Source organism: Corythoichthys intestinalis, chromosome 21, assembly GCF_030265065.1.
Source record: "Corythoichthys intestinalis isolate RoL2023-P3 chromosome 21, ASM3026506v1, whole genome shotgun sequence".
Lineage (NCBI taxonomy): Eukaryota > Metazoa > Chordata > Actinopteri > Syngnathiformes > Syngnathidae > Corythoichthys > Corythoichthys intestinalis.
This window is the reverse complement of record NC_080415.1, coordinates 20,225,681-20,240,331: the sequence shown is the minus strand read 5'-3', so window position 1 is coordinate 20,240,331 and position 14,651 is coordinate 20,225,681. Positions and strand designations below refer to the sequence as shown.

The 14,651-nt window shown below is 38.2% G+C and overlaps 1 protein-coding gene across 5 annotated transcripts in view; it reads right to left on the bottom strand.

Moving 5' to 3' along the window:
- Nucleotides 1-3,593, bottom strand: part of LOC130909257 (paired box protein Pax-2a-like) — a 50,100-nt gene extending 46,507 nt beyond the window's left edge. For 4 of the 5 annotated variants that reach the window (XM_057825505.1, XM_057825504.1, XM_057825507.1 and 1 more), the window contains exons 1-3: nt 3,168-3,593; nt 2,278-2,443; nt 1,326-1,523 (exon numbers count right to left, since the gene is read on the bottom strand). In XM_057825505.1, coding sequence (XP_057681488.1) covers nt 1,326-1,523; nt 2,278-2,443; nt 3,168-3,210 — 407 coding nt within the window. In that variant the 5' untranslated portion in view covers nt 3,211-3,593. Of the gene's footprint in view, nt 1-1,325; nt 1,524-2,277; nt 2,490-3,167 lie in introns of those variants that run through there. The other variant, XM_057825503.1, reaches the window with a different exon arrangement.
- Between the last annotated feature and the right edge of the window lie 11,058 nt (nt 3,594-14,651).

Here is a 14,651-nt window from a genome sequence, read left to right as displayed (position 1 = left end):
AAAGGGATAGTAAAGGGTCTTTTTTTAATGACATTAATACATACATTTTGGATTTATCGCACACGCACGTCTCTCGGTCGCCTTTTTAAGCGAGCACAGAGCATGAAATGAATTTTCTTCAGCCCTTTCTTATTTAAAAGAGTGTGTGTATATGTGTGAGTGTGTCCACGTTCTCGCCCATCAGCTCATTAAAATGTAATGCCTCTATGGAACAGTGCGTCTTAAGCAAAGTTCACTACCAGGGATGTGTGTGTGTGCGGGTGTGTGTGTGTTAGGAAAATATTTCAGTTTGTGAGATATATTTACAGAGAATAATCCTGATTAACATATATGAAAAGTTGTACTTTACAGCACCAGACCTGAAGTTATTAAAATCTGAATTTGTATGTTTAAAAAGATATGAAGAAATTTCCCCTTGATGTGCATTCAATGCATCTTAGTGGAAAAAAATTCTATACAATAGTGGCCAGTTTTCCCCAGGTTTTAGCATGATGTGACGAAGAGCTGTTCCTAATATTTTGACCCTCCCTTATTGACACAGAAGACCAGCAAATTATTAGAAACACCTTGACAATATTTTACGAAACATTAAAGAGCTCGTGTATTTTAGATGAACACATTTTCAAATGAATACCTTCATAAAAAACTGGGTTTTATGATCTTAGGCTTCTTTCTGTTTTCCAAAAGATGCTGTGATGCACCACCATAAAAAGAGGCTACATGTTATTTTATTTTACGACATTCTTGCCAAGCCTCTGCTTCTTCTTTTAAATCTTACAGACAGGCCTGCAGTGGTAGCCCCGCCCCCTCCTGTCACCGCACGCATGCTCAGAAAAACAATTGGCCTGCTTTATGGTGCCAAAAGGGATGTGGTCACCCTAATATTGATCTCCCTCGTTCTCCACGCGCTGATTGCTCAGGGACCACCACTGAGTAGGTGCGAGTAGCGCTGTATGGTCACTTTATTAGGTACACCTGAGCGATATGTAGCCCCAGTTCCTAAAATTTTTACACTCTGATGCAACTTTTTTTTTTTCTAGTAATATGACACGTTTTAATTTAGGAACACTCCCAAACGCTGCATTGATTAATCTAATACAGAAATTAGGACAATACAGTAATTGTGACCGTTCCTAATATTTTGACCCTCTAAATGAGCTCGTCAAATAGGAAAAAAATATTTAATTAACGTGTAAAGGCAGATTAATGGACAGTTAGTGACGTGCGTAAACGCGACATAATTATTTTGCGTGAAAAATATTTGGCAGACAAATTCATGTTTTTAATTAAGAGAATATATATAGAGTGCCCTAGATGGCCCTCACCGGTTAATGGATGAGACGCTGGGTACGGTGTCGTTGTCGCAGATGCCCTCAGCCAGCAGCCTGTCGCGGATCTCCCACGCAAACATTGTGGGGTTTTGCCTCTTGTAGTCCGCTATTTTGTCCACCACCTTCGGCGTGGCCACTTTTGGCTTGGATCCCCCGATTACGCCCGGTTTGATGCTGCCAGTTTCATAGTACCTGTGTAAGAAAAAAAACATTTGAAAATAAAGTGCTATGTTTGTGGCTTTGGAATTAATCTTTAACAAATTCTCCACTCGACATGTCAATAATCAACATTGTATAGCCAATATTTAAGTCCCATTTAAATATGGGACAAGGGGGCATATAAAGAACAGGGAATAAGTGAAGTCAGCCACAGACCCTTTTTCAAACCCATAATATATTTAAAAAAAAAAAAAAAAAGATGAATTGATCAATTACCTCCACCGCATGTATTATGTTTGAAAGGGACAAAGGACGACAACAACAAATAACAGGTTTTATTTTAAGAGTATTTTGTGTAAGAAATAGTACTTATTTAACCAAATAATAATAACAACAAAATAATTAAGGGCTGCTGATTTTTTTTTTAATACCATTTACGACAATGTGAGAATATAACGTTTTAATTGGTCTTTAAAAAAATAAATCTGTATACTTTACATTTTACATTTCGTTAAATTCCCAGCAGTGAAAAGGCATCAATCATGTACAATTTCGTCCTCACGCAAAAATTACAGCAATATTTAAGTAGTTTTTTGTTTTTTTTTAATCCCACCATTTTAAAAGAATTGCTTTAAACTTTAATTCGTTATGCTATGACTGAAACACTGAATTTCAGTTTGTATTTTTAAGAAACATAAGTCCAAAATAGTACATTTTTCTTGTAAATGTAAATGCAAAATCTATGATAATCATCAGCACCCACATTTTCTTGCAAACTGGTCCCTACCTGCCGAGAATCTTGCTGACGCAGCCGTGGCTGACGCGCAGCTGCCGTGAGATGTCGCACGGTCGAACCCCCTGGTGGGCCAGCTCCACGATGCGCTGGCGCACCACGTCCGGGAGGGGTCTTCCGTTGACGAACACCCCGCCGAGCTGGTTCACACCCCCGTGCCCTACGTGGGAGACAACAGCAGCACACACACACCGGCAGCCTAACATTACATAAAGCCGTAAATATAACTGGACGATCATTTGTTGCCATTTCAACATATTGGGTGCATCAGTGCAAGATAAATAAATAATAATAATAATTATTATTACTATATTGTAGGGTGACGAACAAGAGCTTAACATTGACCTCTTGTTTAAAAAAAAATTAAAAAATGGAAAAATTCATTGCAGCCAAACCATGTTTTGTGTTGCACGTTATTAATTTATTAATTCACGTGAAGGCTATATAGTCCATGACCGATCTGATCTCTCTTACATTTTCATTTTCATAATTTATTTTTGCAGTTCAAAGCAAATTTCTTTTTTTCTTTTTTTTTAAAGGGAAAAAAAAAAAAACTTTCCCATGCATATTCCACTCACAGCAGCTTCATGTTAAATAATTAACTGATTTTTAATAACTCATATTACAGGGCACATTATTTTGCGAATGAGGCGAACACAAAAAGCATCAATTATTCACTCGAATAAAATCAGATCGAGTTGCACGTGCGTAAATGATATAAAATAATAATACACTGATAATAATACACTACATTGTTATTTACTACTATATTTTTACACTTTTAAAAACGTGCTGCATGTAACTTTATCTAATTTAAAATGCACATTGCTGCACGTGTATGGTGATGATAATAATATCAATCCAACTGGTGTTGTGCTACTTACGGTGCATGGCCGCGAAGGGGTCCGCCTTGCAGTGAATATCCATCGGATAGCAAAGGAAAGAAAACAAATCAACCCAAGCCGCCGTGTCGCCTGCTTACAATGGCAAAGAATGCAAAAAATCGGGATGCTTTCGTCGCCCCCCCACCACCACTGTCGCATAAATGAGGGCCAACTTTGCACCCGCTCCTCCGAAAGACCGCAAAAGTTGCCTCGGTAGTGGGGTGCAGTCCGCTCGAGGGGCTGGCAGGTGCGTCGCCCCCCACCCCCCACCCTTTTGGGTTCAGCGCTGCAGACCGAGCGGGAAGCTCATCGCGAGGGGTGGAAAGGGCTCCGGTGGGTGATCGTAAGATCAGTTCGGTTCGGTTGTAGCTCCCCACGATCCGTGCGCGGCGGCCGGGCCCCCAATGCAGCTGAGATGTGCTCGCCTGGAGGTTTTGCACCGGGAATGAAGCCCGTGTCGGGGTGTGTGTGCCTCTAAAAGCGGCGAGTCACACACACTCTCGTACCCCCTCCCACCTTCTCTGTACACCCCACCATCAACCCACCACCACCCCCATGCTTGACTTGTCAGACAAAGGCAGTACATGCCAACACACACCACCACACACACCAGGGGGAAAAAAAGTCCAGATGAGGACTGACACATTTACAGGAAGTACATGTCCAAATATGGATCATCAGCTCGAGTTTATAATAATATTGACATTTAAAATTGTGTACGTGTAAATTAATTGCAATTTTATTTTGAGCAAAGTTGCAATAGTTGTAATTGTATATATGTGTTGGGGTCCCTAAGTTTGATTTAGGGCCTATATATAATAAGTCGTTTAATATGCAGTTTGCATAAATACATTCATTTTACTCATGATATACTAGCATAAAATATGTATGGCAAGAATTGATTACGTACGTTATAGGGTCATAAAAAAATAATCCAATTAAAAGCAACTCACACAAACCTTTAAACTAATATGCCAATGGGAAAAAATATATGAATACAAAAAACATCCCCAAAATACTGTTTCAATGTTCCTGAAATACAACATCATTACAAATTGAATTTTCCCACAACACAATTATTATTCAAATGATATTTTCCCACAATAAAATACGCATATTTCAAAATAAATCCATAAAATATACCAATAATTCTATACAATCAAATATTTTCTAAACATGACATGATTGAAGAGCTGATGATGATGACGATGATGATGATTATGTGGGAGTTGGAATGGCGTTGTGCCCATATAGCTGTGCCTCAATTGTTCTGTAGATGGCGCTGTATAGTTTCACAAGCATTCACTTTGCAGCATTTTTCTTCATCTCCCAGAAGTCACAAGTTGGCTGCATCTCATTGCATTTCCTCCAATTTCATAGATAATATTAACACTTGAAAACACACTGATTTTACACACACGTTATATTTGTTCTCTTTGTATTTCTGTTGCGAGCCACCATGTGTGTACAAATCATAAATATTTCATACTAAAATGTCAACTGAATATGTTGGTTAATAAAGTGAACGGTGCTGCAAACAAATGAATGCATAAGTAGCATTATAAACATAATTTTGAACTACATTTAAAATTCTTAATGAATTAGTACTGTTAAAGAAGATCAATTATTATTTAATATGCAAATTAAAAGAGGCGAATAAAAATAACAAGGAAATTGCCAAAGAAGTGGAATTACATATACTGTATGTCTTAAATTATTTTGTATTTAATGATTACTATTTAGGAGGGGAAAAGCGCGATTTACGTTGTAATTATCACCTTCTGGTGAGGTTTGAGGATGTTTTTGTGTATATATTCTTTATTATTTCATTGTTAGTGTTTTTGGACAGAGCTCCTGGTACAATATGTTGCACTATAGGCTGTAATTTCACACCCGGTTGCACATTTCCCTTAAAGCAACATTTTTTATTTATTTTTTTTTTAATTCAAACCCCCTCCTATCTTAAAATCCCCGTTCTTTTGCATGACCCCCATGAAATTTGCCTTTTTGGTGAAACAGAGATCAATTTTACGTTATTATTACAATATATAGTTTTTGATGACAATCTGTGAGGGTGGGCACAGATGCAAAAACTAACCCCCCCTCACACTCCCTCAGCCACCCCATGCATCCTCATCTGTAACTGGTGATGTCACCAATTGATCAGATGAGATGTCACATGGCTTAGCGCTGCAATCAGAAGTGGTTACCTTCGTAAGTATTTATATTAATATGAATATTAGACAATTTTAAGTGATATTTACTTTTTCATATTGATGTCATGGGATTCTTTAAAATGACAGTGTCAAAATACAACATTATAAAACACGAAAACATACCTAAATAACACTGACATATATATATATACACCCCAAAATATAACAAATATCATTAACAATACATATACTGTATATGAATATTCTATGAATGAGGAAATACTTCATAAAAGCCCCAAAAACATTGCATTAAATTCTTACGATGAGAATCATTTGACCAATATATTTTTAAACTTTGTGTGTAAATAATCATTAACATTCACCAAAGTACATAAATATTCCCTAAATATCATATATATTTTTTTTAATATATGGATTAACTGTTAAAAGAAATTACAAAATCCTAATATACCACATGAAGATTACTAAAAACTGAACAATATTGATGTAGGTTTTCTCCTATACATTCCGAAAATATGACATGTACACTTTCCGAACATTCTACCCCAAATTTAAATATATTAAAATTACACTGCGAAAGAAATGTCATTCATATTCCAAAACTACAACATGAATATTCTCTAAATGCCACACCTATTCGCCAATAAAACCTACTACTTGACTTTTTGCACTCTGAGCACAGTCAGAACACTTTGAGAGTTTGAGGTCACATCTCATTTGCATATGAACGTGAATAAGCAAACATATCATGAAACATACGTATATTCAGATGAACACAAAACAAAGTGATGAAATCCCACTAAAGCACGTGAATTAAACGACTCAAAAGCACCTAAAGACTTCAAATCCCCTCTGCTTTAATTCATTATGCAGATTTGCATCTAATTATTAATTGTGCCCTGCAGTGCTGGATTAAAAATACGACCGTTTCCTGTCAAAAAAACAAATCTCTATATACAGTAGGAGTTTGTCATACTGCAGGGAAAATGAGGTGAACCTCTTTCCGCATGGATGGTTTCAACTTGAGCACCCCAAGATGGTCTCCTTTTTTTGTCAATGTCACAAAGGCACAACATCTACATTTTTTAGTCATAAAGATGATATACATGGAGGCAGGAGGGCTGCAGCTGCCCTCCATAGCAGGTCCTGTCTGGCTGTAGGAGAATGGCGTCCCACTGTGGATCTGCCCGAGGGGGTGTCCCAGCCTGCCGCCCGCCAGCCACCCGTGTCCCGAGCAGACAGCCAACAGCTTCCAGTCACATGTCGGCAATATGGGAAACAGAGCTTGTGTCCATGTGGGTGCATAATAAAACACATGGGGGGGCTTTGAACCCCTTAAACGTTCCTACTTGTTCCCACTATTTCTAACCTTCCTTTGTCTCTGTTGAGTTTTTCATTTAACCCCCCGCCCCCACCATGCAAAAAATAATTTAGTACAGCCTCGGTTTGTGTGATTGAAAGTATTAAATCGTAGAAAAATTCAAGCAGTATTACCCCTGGAGATATTGAGAATCTAATTTTTCTGATACAAATACCCCCCAAAAATTACACAAAACATGTTCATTAAAAATATATATAGGGCGGAAAACACTCAGGTGACTTCTTCTACTACTTTGAAGTTCTGCTCTGTAACCCTCGATTTGGCCAAATTTCAAAATTGTGCTGTATGCATGTGTGATATATCATTGGAAAGCTTAAAATCTCAATTTTCTGGGGGAAGAAAAAATTTGAACAGGAGAGCATTTGAACAAAAAAACAAATTTAAACCCTAAACCCTAACTGGAAGTGAGCGCATGAGAGCATAATTAAAGACACCATGATTTTAACGAGATATTATTGCGTACTTACCTTGTTTCGATCCAAAAACTCCATGTAGTATGTCGCACCGAGTGTCAAGACACAGCTGTGAATGGCCACAGCCGGACGTTTTGGGGATTTTATGGGTGAAACACGGTAATATAACAGAGGTCGCAATTCAGAAATCGCAGACATCGAGTGGTCGAGATTTTCGTTTACAAATATTTTCCCTTTGAAACGTTTTTTTCCCCCCAATTTTTCTTTGTTTGGATCGATTATTTATCATCTAAAATATCGGGGAAAGTGTGACAGTAACAAAAAAAAAAAAAAAAATACTATTAAATGGTAGTTATGAGGTAACCTATTTACAGATGTAATTTGTTAAAAGTTCAAAATATGTGAGCATAATTTTATACGTTTTTTTTAGGCTAAATATTAGACATCAATTAATGATTCTAAGCTAAAAATGATTGACATTTCAAATGATTAATATAATTACCTACCTTTTTGTGGGTGGGTTGAAACAAAAGCGGTTGGGCGGCGTCTGTAAACGGGGGTCTCCAGGGTAAAACAGACAAGTTAAAAATAATTCGGGGGCTTAATGCGCCATGAAACTGCTATGGCAGCATATACAGTAGACATATTGTTCTATCAAACACAATTCTTTTGGCTTACAATACAGCAGTTTATTTTAAAGAGTAGTGCAAGAGCATAAACTGCTTTTTCAGCCTTGTCTATTTTTTCCGCCATAGACAAATGACAAAAGAAATGGATAAATTATCATTTAATATCACTTATAGCTTTACTGAAGACTTTTAATGGCTAATAAAATTAGGGAAAAGAGTTATTGTTTGGAAAAGGAATTCACTATTTTCATATTTTGCTACAAAATCTTTAACCATTTCTTGTCTTTATTGGCTTGTTTGGACCCTTGGTGTACTATTGAAAGGCCACACTCAACAGAAGAGCACAAAAAAAACTGCTTTCAATCAAGACCCGGTATGATTCTACTAGTAGTTTACTTAAATTCCACTGAAGCAGCCCATTTTCAAGTGCTTATATGAAAATTGAGACAAAATATAAGCCGAAAAATAGTCAAAAACCTCTCGTACAAAATACAGGGACTATAAAAGTCATGGTTCTACTGTCGAACGGATATTGAGGAAAAAAACAATCACATGACAATAAAATGGTGTTTTTTTTCTCTTGCGTGCAATATAAACATTTATTTCTTATGAGTAGAGTTACGAGCTTGGTCACAGAAAAGATGTAACTCCCAAGTCAAGACACCGCTGTTCTAGAAACTGCTCCATTTCTGATGGTTCCCAATCAAAACAGAGCATTATTATGACAATAAAGGCGGTGTTTTTCTTTATTGTGAAGACGATGTTGCAGTATATGGCCGCTCAAAGCTCCTGATCACTCCCCTAAACGCGTCTTGTCACCTTCAGCGGCATCCCCATCATGAAAATGGCGACCTTGATGCTCGGGCTCTACTCCCACGCGCTCCCTCACCAAAGGGAGCGAGGATTGTTTAGTGCTCGTAAAGAAGCCCCTACTTTGGAACCGAGCATTCCTCTCGTATGTGTGTGTGCGATGTCGATGCTTGTCCTCAGGCAGGCGAGCAGACTTGATTGTCTGGCGGTCCCATAAGGGTGTTTAGTGCACAGAGACGCTGATGTTATGTGCAGCGCTTATCATGTAAGGTTGAACTTTAAAAAAAAAATCCCCTAGTGCCACTGTGATGTTATTGCCACCTCTGTTTGTCTGTTACTGCTTTATTGTCATTGCTTACTTCTCCATTCGAAAGGCCCCAGCAATAAAAAAAATATAGATGGTTTCATGGGCCTGAAAAAGAAGTACATTGTTTGGACCTCTTTCTTTACAAATTGGTGGGGCGTCATCCCCTGAAGTCGGATACTGACCCTAACCTTGGTGCTATGGATGGAATAAATAGGGCACAATCATATCTGGCCCCAAAAGTTAATTCAAGAGAAGAGTCTCTTGGTGGATGAATGACTGACATTATTGACAGAAATACTATCCTTAATATTACAATTAATTGAATATCGCGTGTACATTCCAAAAATTCTTAAGAAAAAATACACAAAGTGTAGATATTGTGAAAATACAACATTTAAATTACACGATAAAATGTCCCAAAAGTACATGATGTTCTTGAATATATATTTAATAAACAATAGTAACTAGTACGTAAATATGCAAAAAAAAAAAAAAATTAAATGAATCATTACAAATAAATATTAGCCAAATAAGGTATGACATTTTTTCAAGTACAGTATTAACATTCTAAACACTTCATAAAATCACAACATAAATAGAAAACACACCGAATCTACCTCACAAAGTACTACAAAAACATCCCCAAAATAATGTGAAAATATTCCCAAAACACAATATGAAAATTCCAAAGTAGTTTCCCCACATAAACATGAAAATGATTTATATTTTCTAAAAACACCTCAATGATAAAATTCCCAAAAAAGTTCCCATACATTCTACATAGACATTTAACAATACTAAAAATAAACTTCAAAAAAATCTATTTACATACACATTATATACAGCATGTATGCCAAAAATACAACAAACATAAAAAAAATCAAACCTACTAAAAATATTTTAGATATTTTTAATTAAAATAAATAAACGTAAAAAACATATATCAAATATCTGTCCAAAAGACCAAAATACAATGTGACCAATTTATCATATAATAAAATAAAGTATTCCAGAGGAATTACACTGCTATCCCACCTACTAAAATAACACAGCACAAACTCCATCTCATTATGAAAAATTCTCATCATATCTTCACCATCTGCCAAATGTGAAGTTTCCAAGTCACAGGCGCAGTTTATTTGCCAAGTGTGCAACTTTCCCCAACAGTTGTTCTTGTTTTTCTCCACTCCTCGAGTTCTCTTTTTATTCTAGTTGGAAAAAAAAAAGAATAATTTTGCACCACGTTGTTTACGATGATACCCTCGCCAGCTTTTCATATTCAAACGAGCAAAAGGTTTAATTACCAAATGATGACGGTGTCATATGGTGCCGTGATGGCGCCGGGGCGGCTAATGAATGCGAGGAAAGAGGCGAACGTGGAGTTTGAGCGACGGCGGGATCCACAGAAGAGAGAGAGAAAAGAAAAAAAAAGACAGCGAGACAGTAAAACATGTTTAATTTGTGATGTTGTGTGGCTGCTCATGGATTAAGAATGTTCTAGTATTGTCTGCCAGATGGAAATGAAGCAGGAGAGGGCGACATATTTACATCTGTATATTATCAATCGCAAAACAGCCCGAACATCATTGAGTTTTTTCTCGACGTTTGAAAAGAAATGTTATGGCTTCTATTTATCTCCATAAGACGCTTTGGACCGGCTGGCATATCAGGGCTGATTTCACATCAGCTAAAGTGCTGCAGAAGAGACGTCCAAGATCAACCGGGCGTGAGCCCGAATGACGTCGTATTTATAGGCGCACATCTCACATCAACGATTTTGTCATTACAATTTGAGCTTGTGGTTTTTATTTTTATGGGATTTTTTTTTTATCGGCCGTTAGGTCTTTTGTAGCATGAGGGTGAACATTATTTCACCCAAAACAAACTGGCATGAGTTGAGTTTGTATGACGTTTGGCTAATAACTGAGCTAACTTGCCTATGCTGTTTCAATTTGTGGTTGCAATATCAATTAAAAATAGAAACGTGATGGTGATTTGCAATGGTTGGATTGTTTGATTTGTTTAAATGTTTTTGGTGTTGTTGTTGGATTTCTAAGTCCACAATTGCATCTCTCTGCTCAAGCTAGGACAATGCTGCAGTCCATGAAATTCAAGTTAGCATGGAAGTTATTGTGATATTTTCTGAGCTTCAGGCTTGAGTTGATACTGTATTGTTTTCAAGTACATTTTGGTCACAAAGTAAACTTTTCAGTTATCAAATCATGTTTCAATATGACTGTAAATATTGTTCTGAACACGACACAGCTTTGCTCTGATTCATGGTTAGTGGCGAAAGTGTACAGTTTATGTAAATTATTTCTTTACAATTGGAATGAAAGCACAAATACTTTTTCTATATCTGTTAGAGCTGGGCAATATGGCCTTAAGTAGGTATCACGATAAATTGAGCAGATTTACCTCGATAACGATAAATGACGATGAATCCACCCAAGCGGACTGTCATGTAATTTGAAAATCAGAATCAATGCAAGAAATACAAATTAAGTTCCTCGCTGATTTATTTACCAGCTTTCAATTCAACGTATTTAACAATTGTACATGCAATGTAAAGATAAGTATATAAAAATATCTTGTAAACAATAAGCATTCAAGTATGAAAATTTATAACAGCTTGTATGACTTGAACAATGTACAACATTATAAATATATGACCGCTGTGCAAAAATGTCATTGTGACACAAATAATTTACAGCTTGAAAAGTACACTTCAAACAGATAACTTATTGTTAATGGCTGCTGTGACATTACTCAACACAAGTGTTTACTTCAAGGTTTTCAGGGTTTTTTTCCAGAGCAATTTTTTAAAATACAGGCATGCACACATGCACGCTCCCCTCCCCTCACACCCAAACACATTAAGCTATACTTCTCTTCTGCCAATGAAACATTTAATATTTTATGATGGCAGTAATGCCACAGAATAAAGCAAGCACATACAGAAAAATAGTTGTGGCCATTAAACGGTCATATTATAGGCTAACGTGTTGGGTTATACTTTATTCTGAATGCTTTACCATCATAAAAGCTATAAGAGAAATCACACACACAGATACAAAATAACACGACATACTAATTGCTAGATGCTGTCCGTGCCCAATCCACTCATTAAAATCAGCCGTTTTGACAAGGTTCAAGCTGCTGTCACAGGTAGTGATGGCACTACAGTATGAGCGTCTATACTCAAAATGCCTATTGCATGGCTACCAGTATTTTCATTATTATCTGACTCTATCACGTTCGCTTGTAGCATTAGCCGCTAGCGTTAGCGTACCGGGTTTCAGTTTGTTTGATTTCCTGATAACCACGTGACTTCATACGTAAGCACACTGACTGCATACTTAAATGGGAATGAACATATCCAAACAACAATGAGTCAAAGCGGGCTGAAAAGACTTTATTTTTTTTCGTTTCATTAAATTACCGAATTTACCAACATGGTCAAAATTACGTTGGTCATCGTGAACCATCTCTGTAGCATGTAAATCTTCGGTAAACTGCCCGGCTCTAATATCTATACGAGAACATATGTGTATCATTTATGATGATCTTTTCTTAGCAAAAAATACGTACTCGAGAATTTATATATAATCTGTAATACTGTAAAGCCATGCATATTCACAGTTGGATCTTGGCAAATTTTCCTATCGGTGTGTGTTTTTCTCAGGGAACGGCTATTCTGTTTTTTCCTTAAAAAATAAAAAAATCAGGCCATGTCTAATATGGATATATTCCTTTGGCACCATCTTGTGCCATCTTGGAACAAATGAACTATGTTGAGGTGAGTGGAGGAGCTTCACTTAGTTAAGTCATAGCGTTGTTTAATAGAAAACTGTTTTGTGAAGCAAAAAGCTATTTGCTTTGAAGATGGGCTCTTTAAATGCTGTTTCATAAGCTGGCGTCCCACCATAAACCTATTGCTAGGTATGATGTCCCCAAGAGGTTTGAATCCAGAACGTCCGAAGTGTGAGGCCAGGCAATTGTGATCAGCACTTTTCTGCTAGAAGTTCAGAAAACTTTTTTGGAGGGGAAGAATATGTAAAATATTTGGAGGCAATCCTAACAAAGGTGAGGATGCAAGAATGTACGTTTTGCTGTTACGGTCCACTTGCATCCGGGTCATCGGAGTGCAACAGTCGATAATGGATGTTGCTAAACAAGGAGGCTCAGGTGTCGTCGTGCCAAACACACAAGCACGGGCCCGTCGGACTGCATGGCGCCGGTCCCGTGGCTTCTCTCCCCAGGATGGGGAACATCTGTCACGGCGGCTGCCATCCTCCTCGGCGGTCGCAGCGTCAGGCGAAGGTGGCGGGCAGGCGCGGCGACACGGCACACATGGGCGCACCGACAACAGCGCTCATTAACAGGCAAATGGAGCAGGAGCGTGCCGGTAAATTGAGCCAGATCGCCCGGGCGGCCAAAAGCCACCAAAATGCCAGTCTTGGTTCCCCCACCCCAAAAAATTAACATTTTTAATCATGTGCCAGGCTAAACATTATTCTTCATGATTCAAATCAGCCATGCTTGGAGTATCTCCGCTGTGCTCAGGTCCAGATCAGCCAGCCTTGGACGCACCACTCAGCCTTTTGTGACCTTCGTTTGGGCAAGTGGCAAATCCATTCGAAAATCATCAGCCGTGAGCCAATCGCACGCAGAGCCGAGTGGTGCAAATGGAAATCAGGAAAACAGACGGGCCGGGTAGAGGCTATTTCTTTAACAGAGAACTGGTGAGTAAGATTTAGCTACCGCTGCGAAATAAGACCCACTTGCAGCACAAAACTCAAGTTGCAATCTGTTGGTGTGTCACATAAATAGGAGTAAAGTTGTCGACAAATGTCTTAATCTCTAGTGATATTACCAACAAGTTGCTACCAAAATCTTCCACCTTAATAGTGTCTCAGTTAACTCTAACGGGCAGTTTACATGGCGACTCTGCGACACAAGACTGAATGACTAGTTGCGGAATGGCTTCGCGTGCATATGGTGTCGGGGAAAACGGAAGGCGAAGACGAAAATTTCTGAATCCTGCCTCCAAAGTGGAAGAATTCGATTGAGGGGGGGCTTGCGCCGCATGCATATCAAAGGCTCCCGCGGCACGAGACCGCGCCGATAACGTCAGCACTCGTACACGTCACATTGGGCGTGCGCAGCGGTGCTACTAAACATTAAAAACAGCAAATAGGGCGGAATGTCGGCTTTACTGTTTTATTCATTTAAATCAAATATGTTGAATGTTTCCATTTTTGTGCCTGTATGAACAAAAGAAAAATGCCATTGTTTCGAGTGGGCGGGCATATTTTTTTCTGGGCTGAGGTGGGGTCAAAGTGCATCATTCGCTGTCGCCTTGTAACTTTGCACCGCCCCCTAGAGCCTGGCATGAATACTACATCGTTTTCATGCGAAATTGTGACATTGTTCGAATGGAGACATACCCATATAAATGCAAATTTGAAATTTTTCATATTCTCGGGGAGTCACCGTGTAAACAGCCCCTAAGGCTGCCTTGATGGTGCTCGACACCCAATCCATTTAGACTGGGAACGTTCGTTCAATCGAAACCAGAGCATTCAGTCATTCTGTCAGATTTTCAGGGTATTTATAGGTCACTTGCTGTTCATTTCTAGGGCATTTCCAGGTCATTTCCTGTTGAGTTTGAGTAACTACCTATTCATTTGGGTGATTCCCAGGTCACTTCCTGTTCTGTAACACTTAATGAACAGGAAGTGACCCATAAAATACCCCGAAATCA